Below are 23,153 nucleotides of genomic sequence, written 5' to 3' on the forward strand. Positions count from 1 at the left end.
AATTTTTTTTACATTAAATTAAAAAGGTTCTGCACAAGCAAAGCCAAGGCAACCAAGATTAGAGTACAAACAGCAAATTTTGGGGGAAATTTTTTTTATAGCAAGTATCTCTGACAGAGGCCTCATTTCTTAAATATATAGAAATCTGAGTCAAATTATAAGCATTCCCCATTTGATAAATGGTCAAAAGATTTGAACATGAAATTCTCAGAGGAAGAAAGCAAACCTATATAGAGTCATATGAAGAAATTCTCCAATGCATTATTGATTAGAGAAATACAAATTAAAACAATTCTGAGACACCATCTCACACATATCAGATTGACTAACATGACCAAAAAAGAAAATGATAAATGTTGAAAGGGATGTGGGAAAATTGGGAAACCAATACACTATGGATATAATATAATTGTGAAAGGATATAACCATTCATCAGACTCAAAGGGTCATAAAACTATACCCTTTGACCCCACTACTGAGTCTATATCCCAAAGAGATCAGAGAAAAGGGGAAAAGACTAAGGCATAAGAGTGGTAAGGGCTAGGTTAAATTACTTGTCCAGGATCCCAAAGCTAGGAAATGTTTAAGGCCAAATTTGAACTAAGTATGTATTGTCTCCAGGCCCCTTTCCTGATTGCTCTTAATGGTAGTGCCTTTCCCTTTCCGATTACTTTTGTGTACCATATATATATATCTGGCCTATGTCCATATAGTTATATGTCTCCCCCATTATAATGTCAACTCCTTGGGAGTAGAAGCTTTTTTTGCCTTTGTATACTTGGCACTTAACCCTGTACCTGGCACATGTAAGTGGTTGATTAATGTGTATATTGACTGACTGATTAGCCTTGAATAAATCATTTAAGCTCTCTGCACCTGTTTCCTGATCATAAAATGAAGGGGTTGAACTTGATGGCCTCTAAATTCCTTCTAACCCTGAATCTATAATCCTGTATGCTTCCCAGTCTGAAGTGCATCCTCCTGGGTTTCTATGACATTTTACTCTGTATTTTTTCATAAAATTTTTACATTCCTTCCTATACTTATTGTATCTATTTCTGCTATTTCCTAACAGATTGTTAGGCTCTTTAAGGTCTGAGAAACAGCTTCTTATTCATCTTTGTATTCTTTTATAGTGCCTTGCCTGGGACTTTACCCATGCTAGGTTCTCAGTAACTGTGTTGAAGTATTGCCCTGAGCTTCTACAGAACCACTTTACTTTATATTTTGAGGTTGGTCACTTGTTTGTGTTGATTTAACTGAGTGTTCCATATCTAAGAATTCATTGTTTCACACAGAAGAGGATGCTATTGACCCATGACTGAGAGGACATAGTCTTTGTGTTATTTTTCTAGTCAAGGAGTTTCATAGAGCCATTCCAAAGTCTCCTTAATTTCTTTTTATTAATATGGACATGTTTGTGAGCCAGCCATTTTGAGTTAGGAGTCTAGCTTTTGGCAGAACAAAATTGAGGTAACTGCTTCAGAAATTATCAGACTCATCAGCTCTGCTTCATTAGCACTGTGCTCTCACACAATCACATATGCTTTATAAATAGAGCAAAGCCTTTCAATAAAGTATTTTCAAATTGTCTGGGTTTTCATAAAGAAAAATTTGAAAGTTTAAATTAATTTTTTTGACTTTGAGTTCTTTACTTTTTGCTGCAAAGTCCCTTTCATCTAAGTATTTCTAGGTTTCTTTGAATTTGTCTTACTCAATAATTTTTACAGCACAGTGATATTCCTTATATCCACATACCATAATTTGACAGCCATTCTCTTATAAAAGGATACAAAGTCTGTTTCCAACAAATATTCCTGCTATAAATATCTTGTACACATGGTCTCTTTTTGCTGTCCTTAGCTTTCTTGATTACAAAGATATAAACCTAGCATCTGAAATCATAAGGTCAAGATTGGTATGAAAAATAGGGTAACTTTTTTAAAAGCAAGGCCCATGTTAGTATTTCTGGAGGACTCTAATGCTCCCTGCCAACGTTTCTTTTCCATTTCTCATTCTTTATATTGAAAGAATCTTCTATTGGCCATAATGCATTGATTATATCAATATCTGATTGCTTTTTACTACTTACTGAGTAATTTTGGCCATTGACAGTTCAAAGTTGGCCTTCAATGACTGAACTTTAATGATTTTTAAAGCAAAATATGACCAACAGTTATTTTCAGTTTTATCACCTTTAGTAAACTGTCACAGCTTAGCTTTAAGCCCTAAGAAAGTATGTGCATTTGTAGAAACCCTTGTGGACATCTGCTTAGGTACTCCTGTCTTTGGCCCTTCTGATAAGAGAAGGAACAAAAAAAAGGGACAGTCATTGAGTCTGATCACATTTAGCAACAATACATTTTATAATTATGATGCTTTTTTAACCTTTTTGAAATGCTTTCTATCTCATTTTTTCTTCACAAAGGTTTATTGAGGGACCTAAAACAAGTAAGATTATTATCCCTGTTGACAGACGTAAAGATTGAGACCTGGAGAAATTCAGCCTTTAGTGGAAAAGCTAAGTTTAGAAGCATTCTGATTCTAAACCTAAATTCTTCCACCTAGGTAGTGGAATGAAGGCTCCTCGAGGAGCCTCTTCCTCTTTCACTTTTGGCTTTGTATCCCAACACTTGACAGTGGGTCCAGCATACCAGCTGATCCTTAATGTTGACTGATAGGGCCATACAACCCCATAAACTGTACTCCTGACTTTTCAGTTCTGCCATATTTAATGAGTAAATCAGTTAAGAGGAAACTTCTAAACTTTCCTACCCAGTATTAGTTGTTCCCTTTCTTTAGGGGTTTCAGATTACTAGACTGAGTGATTAGAGTACTGACTCAGGAAATTAAGGTAACATTCTGAATGTAGCTTTTCTGATAGATGAAACCATTAACTTGTGCTAATATATATTTGATTTCTGGCTAGATTAACTCTTGTACATCATAAAACTCCCTCTCTATTGTTCTTGCTAAATATATAAAGGACTTTTCACAGATTTGATGGGAAAGAAAGAAAAAAGGTGTAGTAGTTAACTAAAGTCAGGAAGATACTCAAACATTTGGTAAGTACCACAATATGCTTAATTAACACTATTCTAAATTGCAAACAATACAAAGACAAAAGGGAAAACAGTCTCTTTTCCTAGGAGCTCATATTCTGATGGCGAGACTACATTTCCTAATATAGTTATGCAAAGAATATATACAAAACAAACAGAGAGAATGTACTAGTAGCTGGGGCAGTAAAGAAAGGCTTCATTAGAAGGTGATACCTGAGCTGAGTTTTAAAGGAAACCAGGGATTCCAAGAAGTAGGGATAAATGGGGAGTTCAGTCCAGGCATGGACAACAGCCAGTACAAAGATGTAAAGAGATGGAACCATCCTATCTATGGAATGGCAGGTAAGCCAATATTGGCTGGATCACAGAATGTGCAAAAAGGAGTCATGTGTCAGAAGGCTAGAAAGGTATGAAAGAGTCTAGCTATAGAGGGTTTTCAGTGACAAACAGAAGAGTTTATATTTTGATCCTAGAGGTAACAGGAAATCATTATAGAAGGAGGGTGTGACATGCTCAGACATAGGTTTTAGGAAAATTGTCAACTTTGTAGAGTATGAATTGCAGTGGGGAGAAACTTGAAGCAGTTGAACAATAATTACAATAAGAGATGATAAGGGCCTGAATTAGGGTGCTGTCACCATGAATCGAGAGAAAGAAATATATTTGAGGGATATAGAAATGAGATAGAAAAGATAGAGAGAGAGAGAAATGAGATTTGGGAATTGTGATGTGTGAGGTAAAGGAGAGAGGAGCTAAGAATGACACCAAAGTTGCAAATCTGACAGCCTAGAAAGACATTGGTGACTTTAACATTAAGGATGGGGAAGTTTATTTTTTTTTTTAAACCTTATCTTTTGTCTAATTTCTCAAATTTACATAGAACGAGGTCAAATTTATAAGAAATAAAATCATTTCCCAATTGACAAATGGTCAAGGGATATAGACAGTTTTCAGATGAAGAAATCAAAACTATCAATAATCATATGAAAAAATGTTCCAAATCTCTCCTCATTAGAGAAATGCAAATCAAAACAACTCTGAGGTACCACCCCATACCTAGTAGAGTGGCCAATAGAACAGTAGAGGAAAATAATAAATGTTGGAAGGGATGTAGCAAAATTAGAACACTAATGCATTGCTGGTGGAGTTGTGAATTGATCTAACCATTCTAGAAGACAATTTAGAATTATGTCCAAAGGGCTTTAAAAGAATGAATGCTTTTGATCCAGCAAATACCACTGCTACATTTGTGTCCTAAAGATATTTTTTAAAATGGGAAAGGATCTGTTTGTATAAAAATATTTATAGCTATGCTTTTTGTGGTGGCAAAAAATTGGAAACTGAGGGGATATCCCTTGATTGGGGAATGGCTGAACAAATTGTGGTATTCAACCCTCACACCACATGTGAAGGCCCCATCCCCCATCCACTCCCTCTTGAATGTAGTTTAGCTGAGGAAGAGGAGAGAGATACAAGACAACAGTTAACTGGATTAGTGAGTTCTAGAGATGGTATTTTAAAGATAGGAGAGATTTGGGTGAGTTGGTAGCAAGGAAGAAACCAGTAGGTAGTAAGTAACTGAAGATTAGAGATGAAGTTGATAATGTTGATGGGGTGGGGGTGGGGATGGGATATGCAGTTTTCTGGAGAAGATGCATGGGATTGAGAGATGTAGGGAGACTGGTGTTGGCAAGGAGAAAGAATATCTCATCATTAGAGATTTACAAGGTAAAGAGGTGATGGTAGAGGTTTTTGAGATGAGAAAGGAGAGGGAAAGGGAGTTCTTACCAATTGACCTCAGTTTTTTAAGTAAAATATGAAGTGATGATCATAGCTGAGAGTGTGGTTGGAAGAGATGTGGGAAGCTTGAAGAGAAATAAAAAGGTTTGAAACAGTTGTTATGGAGAATTTATTAGGGAGAATATAGTATATATAGAGATTGAGAATCAGTTAGAGAAGAGTTAAAGGATTATCCACAACAAATCAAAAAAAGGATTATTGGGCTATATGTAGTGAGGACCCAAATCAGATTCTCATAAGATCATAAGGTCAGAAATTTAGAGCAGACTTTGGAGACCAATTCATTCAACTGCCTCCATTTATAAAAGGGTAAATAGAGGCCCAGGGAGTTGAAGTGACTAATATAGCTAAGTAGCAGGGTTTTCACATTGGAAAATATCTAAAACCTGCCTCAACTGTTAATGGGCTACAAAACTTTGTCATTCATCATCTCACCTATTTTGATGTGTTTCTGTTACTTTTTCAGGGGATCCCTGAAAACTTTTGTTCATACAGTCCATCTATTACAGAAACAGACGGATCTGGGGTCTCTGCCTGTAGCTGATGTACTATACAGGTGAGCCTCTATTTGAAAATGGCCTAAATGTTTAAGAACTTCTTTAAAAATGAGATTTTATACATGTATAACCCTGATTAAAGCACCTGCCAGTACCAGGAGAGGTAAGGGAAGGGAGGGAGGGAGATAAGTTCAGTCATAAAACCGAGGAAAACTTGTGTGAAAATTTAATACTTGTAATTGTAAAATTTTTTAAAAAATATATTTATATATTTAAAATATATTTATGTATATTTAAAAACTCATAAAAAGTGAGATTTTACTCACAGCCACATCCATAACAGCAAACATTAAAGAATAAAAACTATCCAGTTACATTTTAAAGAAATATCATGATCAAATTCTTATCTTGTCAAAATTTCATTCATCACAAATTCTACCCTCTGAAATTTTCCTATTATTTTGGTGCAAACTTGCAAATGTTTAATATTCTATTCAATTGGCTTGAGTTTTTCTTTTTTTTCTTTTTCAGATAGTAAGCTTTTTGCCTTTTTTTATTTAGAATTTAAAACTTGAATGCCGTTTCCCTTTTATAGGCTTTTACTTTTAGAAGGAGGTCCTGGATCACCATCTTGTTTGCTTGGCGGCAAGCACATGGTGTCTTGGGGATATGAAGATATGTTACCAGCACCAGATGGTAACACTGGTTCCAGTGCTGAAAGTAAAGGTAATTTGGATTTGGGGCAGAGTTGATCAGCATAAGGGGTGGAGAGAATGATTTACTTGTAAGTCTATGTTCAGGGTCTTCATAATTTTCCAAGGTCCCCATAGTCTTGTGTTAGTTACTTTTATTGTCAAAAATATAAAACCTGATAATATATGAGAACATAACATAGGCAGTTTCCTGTTCAGGCATATCTGAAAAACTTATATAAAATACTCATGGATGCTTGAATATATAGTCTCAGGTGCCCAATACAGGAAATATGGAAGGTGGGAAGAAATCATCAGATCTTGCTTTCTTTTTTTAGTGAATGATAAAAGCCATAGCCAATAAAGAGGGGAAAGCAGAAGGAAAATCCCTTTGCATTCTGAATTGGATTGCACTGCCAGGCTACCTTGTGTGCTGGAACAGGCCTTTGTGCTGCTGCAGAATTATCAACACTTTAAATGGAAAGGGACCCCAGCAATTTTTAAGATAGAGAAACTGAAATTTTCTCAGTGAAGATTAGAAAGTTTTTTTCTGTGCTATAAGGAAAGTCACAATAGTCTCAGTTACTTCAAGAAGATTCAGTTGGCCCAAACCTAGGTATACCAGGACTTTTTGGAGGGTTGGAGGCAGAGATGGATTGAATTCTCTCCACCCTTCTGGACTCTCTTCCATTGTTCCTGTGGTATCAAGTTCTATAACTAAAAAGTTGCCCTTAAGAAGGGGCAGAACTTAGAAAGAGGCAAATTTAGACAAATTCATAGAAGGAATGGTAAGATCTGTCCCAAAGTGAAATGGGCTATCTTGGAAAGCACAGGCTGGATGAGCCCTTAGCAAGGATGTTGTTGAGGGTATTGAGGTTCAGATTTTAGTTGGATCAGAGAGCCTCTCAGGCCTTTTTTAGCTCTGATTGTCCATAATTTTTTATATAGAGATGGCCTGCAGAAGCCTACCAGTACCCTTGTTAGTAACTGAGCTGGTGGAATGCTAATTTACCTTCAACTAAATACAATCTTCCATTGAATAGGCAGATGTCTTTTTCTGCAATGACTTGAGTGTTTATGAAAAAGTAAACCCTTAAAGTCTTAGCCACTATTTTTACTTTATGATCATTCCTTAGAAGCATGGGTAAACATGTAATTTTCAGAAAAGACACAAAGAGATATAATTATTCCCTACTATTGTAATCAATATTTAAAAGTCATTATTAAAATAGCAATAGCTTGTATTCTGTAAGGTTTACAGGGTACTTTCTGCCCAAAAGTCCTTTGTAGTGCAGATATTATCTCCATTTTACAGATGAGGAAAGAGCCTCAGGGGGTTGAAGTGAATTGCTTAGAGTCCCACAGCTCCAAAAAATGAGTCCTGGAGTTAGAACCTAGTATCATCTTAGCTCAAGCTCTGTTCTCTTTCTGATGAACAGGCTTTCTCTTCATTCATATGAAATTAGTGACCTTAAAGATGAGTAGAATATTGTAGTCAGAAGATCTGCGACTTAGTGCTGTGGCACTAGACACATGCTGGCTGGGGTAGCATGGGCAGGCCCCTTGTCCTCTGTACTTAGCCAGTTCTCCAGAGCCTGAAGTTACAGAGAAGTTGCCTTTGGCATCTATCACTGGAGGGAATTTCCACATCAGGAATTCCCTTTGCCAATGAGATAATGGATTAGAATTCAACAAAGTTCCTAAATTGGTTATGCTTTTTTCCAAAGAATGTCTATGCCCTTGTGGATAACATGGCAAACTAGAGTCTGAATGACATTAGGATGGAGGAGATACACATTGCTGGCCCAAAGAGTGGCATGATTTGGCTTGGTCTCCAGTAGATTGCCATGAGGCTATGTCATTGACCCTGTCTTGGTCACCATTTCTTATGATTGACTTGGACAGACCTATTATAAATGCACCCCACGCTGGAAGGGAGATGGCCAGTGTAACACCCTTACCAAATTAATCAGCTTGACTATTCAGGGTTAAGTTCATTTTATCAGCTTAGATAGGGTGCAGTTGTCCAGGCTTGGCAATGTTTTGGGTGGGAAAATCCTAGCATGTTTTTTTGACCACAAGTTTTATATGCATTAACTCTATGATTAGATTGACACCCCACCCCCACCCCCCATCCCCGCTCCTGGCCAAGGAAAAAAAAGGTTTCACAATTTTAGGCACTATTAATTCACCAGAATCTAGAATGCTATCATATTCTGGTCATACCACACTTGAGTAATGTGGGTTTGGGTGTCATTTTTTTAGGAGGGACAATGAGTGACTTGGGTAGCTAGGTGGCTCACTGGATAGACTGTTGGGCCTACAGTCAGAAAGTCTCATCTTCTTGAGTTCAGATCTGGCCTCAGACATTTAATAGCTGTGTGACCCTAGCCAGGTCATTTCATCCTTTTTGCCTCTGTTTCTTCATCTGTAAAATGAGCAAGAGAAAGAATTTGGCAAATCACTCCTGTATCTCTGGCAAGAAAACCCCAAATGGGGGCCACAAAACATCAGACACAAATAAAATGGCTGAACAACAACAATAAATGAAGGTTATATTTAGGTCTCATTAAGGACCTAAGCATTTTTAGTCTATTTATAAGTTATATGTTGTCAGATATCAGAAGAGGGTTTAGTTTCAAGTGATGCAAATTTAAAGAGTCATATTTTTGGACCAACACTAGGAAGAAACCTAAGCATCACAGCTATCCAATGACATTCATGTTAGAATGAACTCTTTTTACTGAAGGTACTTAAACAGAGGATAAATATCCATCTGCCTAGGATTCTATGGTAAGCAGAAAGTAGAACTAGATGATTTCCAAGGTACCTTCTTCTTCTAAGTTTTGGCCTCTTTTCTCTGCTTCTTCTTGTCCTCCATATATTCAGTCTTCCAGTGCCATTATCTTCTCTTTCCCTTTCACCAATCAAAAGTTCCCTAGAAAATAATAGAATTGACCATGTATTCCTTTTCTAAGGGTCTTGAAAGGCAGTAGCATCCCACCTCTGCTGCTTATTCCCTTTAGGAAAAGTAGCTTCCCCTGCATAGGCCTCAGTTTCTACTTCTGTAAGATTGGGGGTGGGGTTAGATTGGATGATTGGGTGGGGCTTCTTCTAGTTCTAAACTATGATTCTAAGGATCTATTCCCTGTGAAAGGAATTTTAAGGATCTGTCAGTTGAACAAGGATGTTGGTTATTTGGCAGCAGAGAGGCCTTCTCAGGATCTCTGAAATCAAATATTCTAGTTCTTGGTCTAAGACTAGGCAAGAGTCTCTCCTACTCCTATAAATTTTAGAAGTAGAGATGATGTTAGTACTGCATGTGTATACTCTCTCTCTCTCTCTCTCTCTCTTTTCCTCTCTCTTTCTCTCTTTCTCTCTCACACTCTCTCTCTCTTTCCATGGGCAAGGCTCTCTGATGTCTTCTTTAAATCCTCTAGTAACTATTTTCTGTATTTGTTTGTTGGCTTATAGATCTCCTTCCATAGCCATTTTGAAACACTGTCCATCAGTTAGTCAGCAAGCCTTTATTATACATTTTCTTCATGACAAGCATTGTGCTAAGTGTTGGGTCCAAAGACAAAACCACTCTGCCCATCAAAAAACTTACATTCAAATGTGGGATACTAACATGTAGATACCTGGGTATATACAAGATACAGAAAGTAAAAGAAAGGTGATCTGAGAGGTAATGGCACTTCAGGGACCAGGAAAGGTCTCTTAACCAGGGAATGCTTCATTCATTAGGAGGAAATGATTTTCCACATAATCCTAGGGTTGGAAGGCACCCTAGAGGTCATTTTGTCCAGGGGGTAGCAATAGCCTGTGGATCAAATCCTGCCTACCAACAGTTTTTTTATGACTCTGGAGCTAAGAATTTTTTAAAAAAATGTTTTAAAATAAAGTTGTAGGGGGCAGCTGGATAGCTCAGTGGATTGACAGCCAGGCCTAGAGATGGGAGGTCCTAGGTTCAAATTTGGCCTCAGACACTTCCCAGCTGTGTGACCCTGGGCAAGTCACTTGACCCCCATTGCCTAGCCCTTACCACTCTTCTGCCTTGGAGCCAGTACACAGTATTGACTCCAAGATGGAAGGTAAGGGTTTTTAAAAATTAAAAAAATAAAATAAAATAAAGTTGTAGAGTTTTAAAAAATGTTAAATCCATACTTAAGTCATTAGCTATACAAAAACGGGCAGGGGCAGGATTTAGCCCTTTGGCAAGGAGTAGGTACTGACCCCTGTCTATGCATCTTGAGAAAGGGTTGTTTAGCTCAAGCCAGTGATAAGAAAACGTCATTATTGAAGCATCCTTTTTTACTTTTAGATTACTGAAGCATCCTTTTTTACTTTTAGATTACTGATCATTACGAAGTTCCTCTTCACATTGAACCTAAATTAGCCTCTTTGCATCATCCACATCACTTCCCTCAAGCCAAACAAGAACTAGTTTATTCTATTTCTACATGATATCTTTTTAAATGCATGAAAACAATTATTATGTTTCATCCTTCTTACCAACCTCATCTCATCCTTCAAAATATTTTCTTTCCCCATTGATTATCTCCACTTCTGCAGAACTTCATGTTTCACATATAGGAATTTTGTCTTTGGGAGTTCACAGTTTAAAATCTCTTAATCTGTTAAGATACTTAAATTTAAAAAAATATCTGTTGTGTATATGTAAATATGTATACAGACATATATAGCTACCCAGACACATATATATTTATATGTATATTGATTTATTTCAGATGCTGACTTGGGGCGCTGTCTTACAGCAGATGGTCTTTACTTGTATACTACTAATTCTGTTGGTAGAGGAGTAAGCAAACTGGGATCTGGATTACATGGTACTTTGCGGTAAGCTCTGTCAAACTTGGTAAATGTTTTTGTTGGAATATTTCCCTTTTTTACAAATCTCTGTGAAAGGGAATTTTGAGGGGCAACTAGGTAGCTCAGTGCATAGAGAGCAGGCTTGGAGATAAGAAGTCCTGGGTTCAAATTTGTGTAACCCATGGCAAGTCATTTAACCTAATCCTTAGAATTGACTAAGACAGAATGTAAGAGTTTATATTTAAAAAGAAAGAAAGAAATGTTTCTTGTGCTTGAGAATTTTTTTAAAATCACAATTATTAAACACTTATACCCTGTTCTTTTACAGAGGTTTTGTGTATTGCCGTAATGAGGAACTGGAACCAGGATGGGTTGCTTTTGGCAATGGCAATCTTCTTCATCGACCTGTCTCTTTTGATAATAAACCTCATTCCCTTTTCCAGGTCATTGACCAGAATACTCTTCAGGTAAAATCAAACAGTAGTACTGTGGGGGGATGTTTAAAAAATTATTATAAATGTAACTTCTCATTATAAAGAATATGAGTTGAATGTATATTCAGAACCATTTATAATAAAAACCTGTCTTAACATAGATAATTTCTCATTTTCTCTCACTATTACATTCTCATCTTTTTGCCCAGTTACATATGTCTAAATGTATTTCCAATAATCCATGTTGGTCACTTTTCTAGTCATTGCTTCCCATATTTCTTTAGCATTGCCATGCTGTCATTTTGAAGGACAACCTAGTATTATGTTGCATTGATGTGCTAGTTTGTTTAGTCAGTCCCTAACATTGGACATTTAAATGATTTCCCATTATAGATATTATAGGTGTAAATCTCTATAGAGAGAGACAGGGATTTTTTTTTCTTCTAATTATATCTTTGATGTATATTTCTAGTAATTAGATTATTGGATCAAAGAATATTTTATTATTCTTAACTGAAATTACCTTCTCCAAAGTTATCAGTGATCTCTTAATTGCTAAATCTAATGGTTTTTTCTCAATCCTCATTCTTTTGACCTCTTTGCCTCCTTTTTGATCTTTTTGATCACTGTCTTCTCTGAGCTGCTCTGACCTCAGAGTTTTCATAATGTTTTTCTCTCCTAGTTTACCTTATATCTAGATAGCCTTTCTCTTTCTCCTTTGCTGATTTTTCATCCTTTTCTCTCTGTCTCTGTCTCTCTCACTCTCGTATTCCTCCCTTTCCCCCTCCTCCCCTCATTCTTTCTTCTTCTCTCTCCTCTCTTTAGAGCTTTGTCCTAAGTCCTATTCTCTATACTCACTCACTTGGTAATCTCACCGGATGTCATGGCTCCTCAGTTCCCCAGGCCCTTATTTCTATGCTACTGATTCCCAGATCTTTATGTATAACCCTAGTCTCTCCTGACCTGAAGTCATGCGTCTCTAATTGCCTTTTTAGACATCTCAGATTAGATATTCCATGGATATATCAAACTCAACATTTCTAAAATGGGGCTCATTATTCTTCCCAAACCTTACCCCTTTCCAACTTGCCTATTACTTTTATAGAACACCACAATCCCAAGGCACCCAGATACATGACTTTGGTGTCTTCCTGACTCTTCACTCTTACCCTCCCCCAAAACCCTTACCTAGCTAGTCCTCTGCCAAATCTTGTTGTTTCTGCCTTCACAACCCTATCTGGGTTCATCTACCTTTCTCCACTTATATAATAGCCACTACCCTAGTTCAAGCCCTGATTATTGTCTGAGATTATCACAGTAGCCTTCTGTCTGGTCTCTTTGCCTTAAATATCTCTCTTTTCCCTTCTTTCTTCCACCCAACTGCCAAAGTAGATTTCCTAAAGTGCAGGTCTGACCACGTCAAACTCCCCCTTCACTCCCCACCCTCCTAAAACACCTTGGTTCTCTCTTACCTCCCAGATGAAGTCCAGAGTTTTCTATTTGGCTTTTATGACTCTTGCTCTCCTCTGAATACTCTATAGTTTAGCTGAACTAGAACTCCTTGAACACAATACTCTCTTCTACCTGTGCCTTTGCAGTGATTATCCTTGAAGCCTGAAAAGCCATGCCTCCTTACCTCCACTTCTTGGTTTTCTTGGCTTCTTTAAAGCCTCAGCACAAGTCCCAACTTTCTCAGTCGTCCCAGTCTTCTCTTATATTGCCTCCTATATCCTCTTTGTATCTTGTATATTCTCAATTTACATGTTGTCTCTCCTACCATGATGTAAGCTTCATGAGCACAAGGACTGTTTTTGCCTACTTTGTATGCCTGTCACGTAGTAAATGTTTAATGGCCAGATGTTTATTGATTGACAAATAGACTGATTTCCATAATTATTACACCCAAAATACAAAGGTCCTTGGTACATTTAACTAATAAAACCAAAACAATCAACTTCTTTTTCTTTTTAATAAATATAATTTTAAAATTAAGGTAGGAAACTTAGCTGAGGGAAAAATATTTCAGTATCTATAATTTGGAATCGAAGTAATTTATCAACTCTGTAATTACAAGCTATCTTTGTGGGATGAAACAGCATTAAGATGGAACTCTGACCAAAAATAGTTTTATAGTTACTAACTATGGATGACCTCAAACTGCTGACATCTAGGTATTAAATTTGATGTTTCATCTGTTTTCAGGATTTGGTCAAATTGACCTATTATTTCTATTCAGAGGTTATGGGAGCACTGATGTCTCTCCAGGAGATGGAGATCCACTATCCCCTTGTCTGTATTGGAGATAGAATAATCAATTTGCAATGTAATCACTTCTAACTGGACTACATCATTGTTCTCTAGTTTTAGGAAGTTTCTTTAAAGAACTTTAACAGTTTTTGCCTTTTAGATCTCTCTGAATTTGTAAAATGTATTTTTCTTTTGATTTTCTTCCCATTTCAGAAAGTGAGTGTACTTTTAGAGAACAGTGGCCACTTGAATTTATCTATATATGTCTTGGTACCAGGAAGGCATTTAATGAAGACAGAAGTCTAGAAAACTTCTTTGTATGAGAATGCCTCTTCATGAGGAATTTTCCTATAGTGATTTGACATCACATGATTTTAGCTTATAAGAACAAGCATTCTTATTCCAAAAAAATTTTTTTTATTTTGAATAGATTCTGAAAATTAGGGATATTGCTATAAATGGCTCCTTACATTTTTTTGAACCCTTACCTTCTATCTTAGAATTAATACTATGTTTTGGTTCCACGGCAGAAGAGTGGTAAGGGCCAGGCAATGGAGGTTAAGTGACTTGCCCAGGGTCGCACAGCTGGGAAGTGTCTGAGGCCTGATTTGAACCCAGGACCAGTCTCTGGGCCTGACTCTGAGCCACCTAGCTGCCCCCTCTTTACATTCCTAATTGCCACTTAAAGGGAAAAGTTAGCTTCCTCTGAATTTGATAGATCCTTGTATTTACCTCGGATTCTCAAATAATTTGCTTTTACCAGCTTTACTTCATTTCTGCTCCTAGAAAGACCATATTAATTTTGTTTCTGAGAGCAAAAACACCTCACCTCACAACATATCTCTATCTTTACCCATATTCTCCCCTTACTTTCATCTTCACTTTGCTGACTTCAGACCCTGTAACTTTGGGAATCTGTCATTTCTTCTCTCTTGGCCCTGTTTAGTTTCTTCTTTTCTCCTGGCAACTCCTTTTTAAGAGGTACTCAGAGTTTTCTTATACTAAAGAAACCATCTCTTTGTCCTGATACCACCATCCCCCCCAAGAGATTATTATATCTTTCTTCCCCCCCTTCCCTGCTTTCATTTCTAGAAAAAATAAGTCTATATTTGTAGCTCCTCCTTCTTTACATCCACCCAGTATTCTACAATCTGATCTTTCTTCTCTATATTCTACTGCTCTCTTAAGGTCCCCAATACTGAAATCAATTGGTAAATGCATGGAGCTTTTTTAGACCTCATATCCCTTGACCATTTCATAGCATTCAACACTTCTTATTGGTATCATCTCTTTCTTTGATTTATATGCCTCTGCTCTTTCCTGGTTCTTCTCTCTCTCTGATGAGTCTGTCTTCATTTAATTTAGTAGCTTTACAGAATTTAGCTATTTATCCTGTGCCTGAGCAGAAATCCATTCCAAGAATTTATCTCCAACAAGTGATTATTCAACCTATATTTGAGGACCTCCCAGTAGCAGAACCAGCTTCTTCACAAAGCAGCCTGTTCTACTTTTGAATAGCTCTTGATTGTTAGGAAATTTTCACCTTATATTAAATTTGTCTGAGATTAAATTTATCTGATTACACCTTTTACATATTACTCTTCATTCTGTTCTCTGTAGCTCACTGGGACAAGTTAATCTGTCTTCCTTTTGCACCTGTTCCCTTACTTGAAGATAGCTAATTTGTCCTCACTAGGTGTTCTTTTTTTTCCCAAGCCAAAAAAAAGTGTCCTTTTCCCCAAGTTTGTGTCTTCTGATCATTGATAAGAATGTTGAACAGCACAGATCCAAGGACAAATCCTTGTCTTTCCCTTGGAGACCTCTCTCTGAGTATATATCAACCCATTTAGATGATTCATTAGATCTGGCTGTTCTTCTAGCCTTAGACTAATGTGACTGCACTCTTTTCTGGTTCACATCTCTCCCTCTTTTCCACAAGCAGAGCATGAAATGCTTTGTCAAATATTTGCAAAAAATCTAGGTGTCTCTTGTTCATGATACTGCCCTAAATGACTAGTTTAATTGTATCAAAAAAGAAGCTAATCTGATGTAATCTTTTCTTCATAAAGCTCTTAATGATCCCTGATTTAAAAAAAAATCACCTTCACACTGATGTGTGTGTATTGGGTGCATGAGTGTGTAATTAAAGTCCTGTGCTGACTGGGACTGAATTAGTAGAAGAATCACCGAAAGAACCAAATTGTCATGTTACATACATCTTTGAGAGTTTAATCTTTAAATTTATCCAAGAAGTCTGTGACAATTCCTTTCAACTTTTTCTCTGACTCTTTTGAGATCATTCCTTCACTTTTGATGCTGCTCAAGAGGTCCTGGTGTTGGCTGATTACGTGAGCTAAAAATGTACGCTCAAACTTGGTGATTTTACTGGGATCCATTTTGTCAAGATACCCTCTTACACCAGCATAGATGACTGCCACCTATTCTTCAATGGCCATGGGAGCATATTGTCCTTGTTTCAGCAACTCAGTTAGACGCAAACCACAATTCAGCAGTTGTTGAGCGACATAGATACAGTATATCTTCTTCTTTTTATCTCCTTCATGAAAGTGTTTTTGGTTAATGATTGTTGCAATGGCAATCAATGTTTTGCCAGTGTGTCTATCACCAATAATAAGTTCCTGCTGATCACATCCAATTGGTACCAAACTGTCCACAGCTTTAATGCCAGTTTGCATGGGTTTAGACACAGAGATTCTGGGAATGATTCCAGGAGCTTTCAGACCAATTCTTCTACATGTTTTGACATCATTTGAACCCTTTCCATTGATGGAATTGCCCAGAGCTTCTACAACACGGCCCAACAACTCCTCACCAACTGGAACATCTATGATGGCTCCTGTCCTCTTCACAATATCTCCCTTTTTAATGAGTTTGCCATTTCCAAATACAACAATACCAACAATTTCAGGTTTCATATTGAGGGACATACCTTTTAAGCCTGAAAAAAATTCTACCATTTCTTCTGCTTGAATATTCCTTAGCCCATGGACCTGGGCAATACCATCACCAATATTTAGGACATGCCCAGACTCCTGAAGGTCAGTTGAGATGCCATCTCCCAAGTCTGATTCATGGTTAGAAATTGACCATAAGAATGGAATTTCCTTAGTGATATGGAGTTTCCTTGTGGCAATAAAGCTTGCTTTCAGGGCATTTCTGGAGACTCTCCTGGCTTGGCAGTGGAAGGCCTGGGTCAGGACTCTGGTTATTCTTAGGGAGAGCATCTTTGTAGCTCCTCTTCAGGGTTCTTGATTCGCTGCTGCTTCTTAGTTGACTGGTACTATATATTCATTTCTAAATGTTTATAGACCATCCCTTTAAAGGTACATTAAATAGTACATCTCTTACAGATATCCCTTTAATAGTACATTCTAGGATTTTATCAACAATTGAAGTTTTGTTCACCAGCCTATAGTTTATAAATTCTCTCTTCCCTTTTATTAAAAATTAGAGGAATGTTTGTCTTTCTTTATTCCTGAAACATTGTTCTCATTCTCCATAGTCTTTAAACAATTTTGTCAAAAATCCCTGACAGCAACTTAGCAATATTCACTCTGTCATTTCTTCCATGGCAAATAGGTATTTTCTTACTATCTTTTTTTTATATTTGGTTTAAACTTAATCATTTTTGTCCTTCCTAGTCCAAAGATCGTTGTGCTTGACAGAGAAAACAGAAGCAAAATTAGATTTAAGTTCTATTTCTTTTTTCTGTCATGACTTCACAAAATCATAGAATTATAGAATTGGAAGGAAGCTCACCAGCTCTCTAGTATATGTGACCTCTTCCTGAAAAAGAATCCCCATGCAACATACCCACCTAGTAATTCACAGCCTTTGCTTGAAGACCTCTTCCAATCAAGGGAATCTTTTACCTCAGTTAAAATTAAATCTCAATAATAATATTATATTTTAAGAGATTTATTAATGATAATTAGAAATCAAGGAATAAAGAAGATACAAAATAAAGTCCACATGCCCATAGCTGGTTAGCCATTTTTAGCCATCCCCACTCACCACCATCAATGCTGATTCTACATCTGAGAAAGGGAGCCTCCAAAGCCCACGCCCTTTATCCTCTGTCTACAGGAAATACATAATGACAGGAAAATCAGTGGGCTCTTGGGATATGTAGTTCTTTTTTAGGGTAACAGATTTTCAATCATACACCTCCCAAGGCAAACTTTGCTTTTGTATAGGTCTCATCATTAGGAGTTTCCCCTTATAATAAGACTAAATTTGCCTCTCTGCTACCTTGACCTTTCTTTCCCTCTGTTCTCTAGGTATGCCAGATTGTTCCAATGCCAGCAAACCACTTTCCTATTGGCAGCACCATGAGCACCGTGCATCTTTCTTCAGATGGCACTTACTTCTATTGGATCTGGTCTCCTGCAAGTTTAAATGAAAAAACACCAAAAGGACATTCTGTTTTTATGGATATTTTTGAACTCATAGTAAGTGTAACCTTTACCATTGTCAAGAATGCGCCATTGGCATTCAGTTTCAGTTGGTAACATAAATGTTCTAAGACTTTAGAATGGGGGAGCTCCATTTTGCTCTTGTATAACTCTAATGCTAGCCATGGTATTGTGAATACATGTGTGTATATGTAATCTGCACTTGCTCCAGGTCTGACTAAGCATTGGGTATACAAAGAAAGGCCAAAAAAAACCCCATCCAGGTTTTACCTTCTAGGAGCTCGAGGTCAAATTGGGGAGACAACATGCCACAACTATGGACATATAAGATTTAGATACAAAGAGTTGGGATTTGCCTCATTAAAGACAAGAGAATATTCTGGCAGAAGTGTAAAAGATAATTTTAGTGTTGTGACTTGAAATCTAGATTTAAATGGCTGCCAAATAAAATTCCCAAGTCAGTCTGGAAATTATGGAGATTTTAATTAATATAGAGAAAAGGAATTAAGTAAAGGAGAGAGAGAGAGAGAGAGAGAGAATTAATTAATTAATTTAAACTGCTCTGGCTCAGGCTGAGCTAGGCAGTAGTTAAAAGCTTTGGCCAAAGTGGCCTCCTTGAGCCTAAGGGTAAGGGAGGCAGTCTTATCACTCACCATGAGACCATCTCCAAGCTGGGTTCCAGTCCTCCAACTGAACTCAATCTCCTGAACCCAGTTCAGAATAACCACCTCAATTCAACTGACCTCTCAAACTCCGAACTAAATTGTTTTAATTGACCTTTTACCCCTTCCTTTTAAAGAAATTTTCTCTTATGTCACCTCCCCTAAATTTTCACACCTACCAATCACAGTAGATGCCTTTTTCCAGGACTGCCCATTCTTAGTTCTCTCTTTAGTTCTCACCTTCTCTGGTTAGATTATATCTACTGAGTACTTCACACCTCTTTGTTAAGCTTGCCTTTTGTAAATTACTTGACCTTTTGTGATTAAATTAGCCTTTACAGGTACTTAACACCTTTTTGTATTAGATCTAAAAATAGACCTATCTTAAGTTTCTAGCTTTACTATAAGGTATGAGTTAGGGACTTTCATTGTTCAATCAGGAGTTTACAATTTTTATCTTCCCCTAAAGTATGCCTAATTAGGGTGGAGTATTTTAAAAGTTCCCAATACATTCCTGATTCTTGTTAGACCAAGTATCTCCATTGTTACAATAAGGGAATAGCTAAATCAAATCTTCTAAGATACAGTCTTGAGTAGTTTTTAAGATTCACAGAAGGTAGGACATTGGCTGAGATATGGAGGAAACCCAGAGGCAGAAATAAGGAAGAAGAGAATTCCAAACTTGGTGGTCAATTGAAAATGCTGAAAGTCAGGAGATAGAGTTTGTGAGGAACAGTAGCAAAGAGTCCAGTGTCATTGGCTTGCAGAGTACATAGAGGGGGATCAGGTAGAAGGACACTGGACCTAAAGTCAGAGAGGGCCAGGTGATAAAGGGCTTGAATAGCCAAACAAGATTTTTTGTTTTATCTTGGAAGTAATTTATATATGTGGGTAATTCTGCATCTTTGAGGACTTCTTAGTGCAGAAGCTCCCTTTGCCCATGTCATTGTGCATCCCTTGTGTAATTTTGGGTCTTAAGAGAATTGATTAGGTCCCTGGGAAGTTAAATGTTTGGTCAGTCATTTGGTAAGAATGTTTCAGAGTCAGGACTTCAGCCGAGACCTTTGTGACTCCAAGATGGCCCTCTATCCATTTCATCATGGCACCTTTTTTTAGGGGGGGGTCATGCCTATATCTGAGATAGATGGAGATGAGGGTGATCTGATGTGTAATTGTTCACTCTGTTAATCATCAGATAGCATTTGTCTAATCCTGTGGGCTTATCAGGAATACTTAAATCATAGATACTCCTATCCTTCCTCACTGGATTTGAAGTTTCTCTGGAAGTTGGAGCATAGCCTTCATCCAAAGAAGTACACCCTTCCACAGTAGCTGTGTGGACTTACTGAGGAGGCAGCACTTTCATAATCCTCAATTTTTCTCCCAACCCATACAAGTATACATGTTCCATCTCTTGCTGATGCTTATTTTGTTATTCACCCTCAGACCTTTCAGTTGCCCTTTCTGGGATCAGATTATTTTAATTAGAGGACACTGCTCCTCCTGGGAAGTTAGGTGGCAACTATAGAAAGCACTAGACCTGGAGTCAGGAAGACCTAAGTTCAAATATAGGCTTAGATGCTAATAGCTATGTGACCCTGGGCAAGTCATTTAACCCTGTTGATCTCAGCTGCTTCATTTATAAATTGAACTGGAGAAGGAAATAGCAAACTACACTAGCCCATCTGCTGAGAAAATCCCCGATGGGGTCATGTAGTCAAACAGAAATGGCTGAATTACAATATTTCTAGACACTTGTGCAAAACTTATGAACAGCTTTCCGGTAGAACTGAATTCATCTTCACTTATTAAATGTGTACTCTGGAGTAACTTTGTATGAAAGAACAAGAGGAAAATTCTATATTTTGTCTCCTAGCCCTTACCACTCTTCTGCCTTGGAATGGATACTTAGTATTGATCCTAAGGCAGGAGGCAAAGGTTTAAAAAAAAAAAAGCATTTTTTTTAAAGAGCATTAAGCATTTCCCACATTCACAAATAGCTGTTTTTGTGGCAACAAGACTATACTGTAGTTATCAAATGGAAAATAATACCTTGATAAATTGAGATTATTTGAAAATGTTATTTTAAACACTATCTAAGGATATTCTTCTTTTTAAATAGGTTGAAAATGGATTGTGTGTAGCCAGTCCTCTTCAGGAACGCATAATACTCATGAGGAAGGAGGGTGAGTCTGCCAAAAGCATTAATGAGATGCTTTTGAGTAGACTTTCACGGTACAGAGCTTCTCCATCAGCAACCCTGGCAGCCTTAACTGGCTCGAGCATCTCCAATACATTGAAGGAGGACCAAGCAGGTATGATTATTTCCCAAATCAGCCAATCTAGCGTAATGTACTTTGGCTTTTCCGTCAGTCTCCTTTCAGGTATATTTTCTTGCATCTCTAAAAAGTTAAACTAGCTAGTAGTAGAATGTAAGATATTTGAGGGCAGAAAATGCTTGTTTAAAAAATTTTTGTTGGGGGCAGCTGGGTAGCTCAGTGGATTGAGAGCCAGGCCCAGAGATAAGAGGTCCTGGGTTCAAATCTGGCCTTGGATATCTCTTCACTCTGTGACCCCAAGCTAGTCATTTTGCCTAGCTCTTACTACTCTTCTGCCATGGAACTGAAACTTAATTAGTTGATTCTAAGATAGAAGGTCAGGATTAAAAAAAAGAGAGAAACAGTTTAGCAAAACTAACCAACAAATTGAAAAGATCTTATTTTGTCCATACTGTCCCACTCCTATAGTTCTGGAAGGAAGGTGGGGAAGTGTCACCTTTTACATATGCTTTGGGATTGGTTCAGCTTGGTAATCATAGTGCCATAGTATTTGGTTACTTGTTTTGTTGTTTTCAGTCCTTGACTTCCATTTTTGTGTCATTTGGATAATGTTTTCCTGGCTCTACCTGCTCTATTTTGCATCATTTTATGTAAGCCTTCCTGTGCCTCTGTGTTCATCAGATTCATAATTTTTTTTTTATAGCACAGTCATAGTCTTAATACATTCATATGCCAGACCTTGTTTAGGCATTCTTCAGGCAGGAGAATTCTACTTTGTTTCTAGTTCTTTCCTACTACAAAAGGCTGCTATATTGATCTATATTGGTGTAGGATATATGGGGTTTGGAGCAGGTAGGTAGTGTAGTGGATAGAGTGCCAGGTCTGGAGTCAGGAAGATCTAAGTTAAAGTCTGGCCTCAAACACTTCCTAGCTGTGTGACCCTGGGTAAGTCTCTTCACCATGTTGGCCTCAGTTTCCTCATCTGTAAGATGAGCTAGAGAAGTAAATAGCAAACCGCTTTAGTATCTTTGCCAAGAAAACTTCACATGGAATCACAAGGAATCAGATATGACTGAAAACAGCTGAATGCAATAAATATGGGTATTATCAAAGTCAAAAGGTATGGAACATTTGAATTGCTTTCCAGAAGAGTTAGACCAATTATTATAAGCTTTACCCTCAGGGCATTGCACAACATTGACTGTTTCACTTGTGTCTTTTTATCTTCAATTCCTAGGACAGCATCTGACTTACTAAGTGTTTCATATATACTTGTGGATCAAGCCTAGTTGAATATGCTACTAATTAGACCATTGTTATTTGACCAAAATTTTGTCACCTCTCCATGTTGAATTTTGTCATTTTATTTCTTCTTGAAAATGTGATAGTCCAGGATTGGCCATATGGCATCACTGATTTAGGTAATGATATATCCAGGAAGAGCTTGGGACTGTCAAAAACAAAACATGACCTTCCAGGTGCAATCCATCTCACTCCTGTAGTTTAGTTAAATTCTGGACCCCGTTATTTGTCCATTTGCAGTCCAAGGTGAGTATATTGACTGAATGGCTCAGTGGATTATCCAGTCAGCTGCACATCACAACTTGGACAGTGGACATCCTTAATCCAGTGTTTGTTTCCTCTGGGATTGTCAGCCCAGTATCTTTAGAGTAATCACAGATCTTTTTAAGAAAGGTCTATAGTACCTGGTAGGTTTGATGCAGCCAGCATAGGGAGCATCTCAAGGTGCTCACCAGTTTAAAGAGATTTTGCGTTCTTTTGTACTTTATTCCAGATACTATCCATAACTGTGGAACACTTAAATTTTTTTTTAATTTTATTTTTTTCCAATGGCTAAATGATTCATGTTGTTTCCTTCCCTTCTACCCTCCCTCCCAAAGCTGATGAGCAATTCCACTGGGTTATACATGTATTATCACTTAAAACCCATTTCTATATTATTCATTTTTGTAATAGAGTAATATTTTAAGACCTAAACTTGGGGGCAGCTGGGTGGTTCAGTGGATTGAGAGCCTGGCCTAGAGACAGGAGGTCCTAGGATCAAATCTGACTTCAGACACTTCCTAGCTGTGTGACCCTGGGCAAGTCACTTAAACACCATTGTGTAGTCCTTACCACTCTTCTGCCCTGGAACCAATACACAGTATTGATTCTAAGACAGAGGGTAAGGGTTTAAAAAAAAAACAAAAC

The 23,153-nt window shown here is 37.4% G+C and overlaps 1 protein-coding gene across 8 annotated transcripts in view; it reads left to right on the forward strand.

Moving 5' to 3' along the window:
* Positions 1-23,153, forward strand: part of HECTD4 (HECT domain E3 ubiquitin protein ligase 4) — a 225,708-nt gene that overhangs the window by 72,796 nt on the left and 129,759 nt on the right. For all 8 annotated transcript variants that reach the window (XM_056821721.1, XM_056821722.1, XM_056821726.1 and 5 more), the window contains exons 3-8: positions 5,329-5,418; positions 5,955-6,085; positions 10,803-10,911; positions 11,213-11,351; positions 17,867-18,037; positions 20,786-20,978. In XM_056821721.1, the coding sequence (XP_056677699.1) occupies positions 5,329-5,418; positions 5,955-6,085; positions 10,803-10,911; positions 11,213-11,351; positions 17,867-18,037; positions 20,786-20,978 (833 nt within the window). The remainder of the gene's footprint in view (positions 1-5,328; positions 5,419-5,954; positions 6,086-10,802; positions 10,912-11,212; positions 11,352-17,866; positions 18,038-20,785; positions 20,979-23,153) is intronic.

Source organism: Monodelphis domestica, chromosome 3 (assembly GCF_027887165.1).
Source record: "Monodelphis domestica isolate mMonDom1 chromosome 3, mMonDom1.pri, whole genome shotgun sequence".
NCBI classification, from domain to species: domain Eukaryota; kingdom Metazoa; phylum Chordata; class Mammalia; order Didelphimorphia; family Didelphidae; genus Monodelphis; species Monodelphis domestica.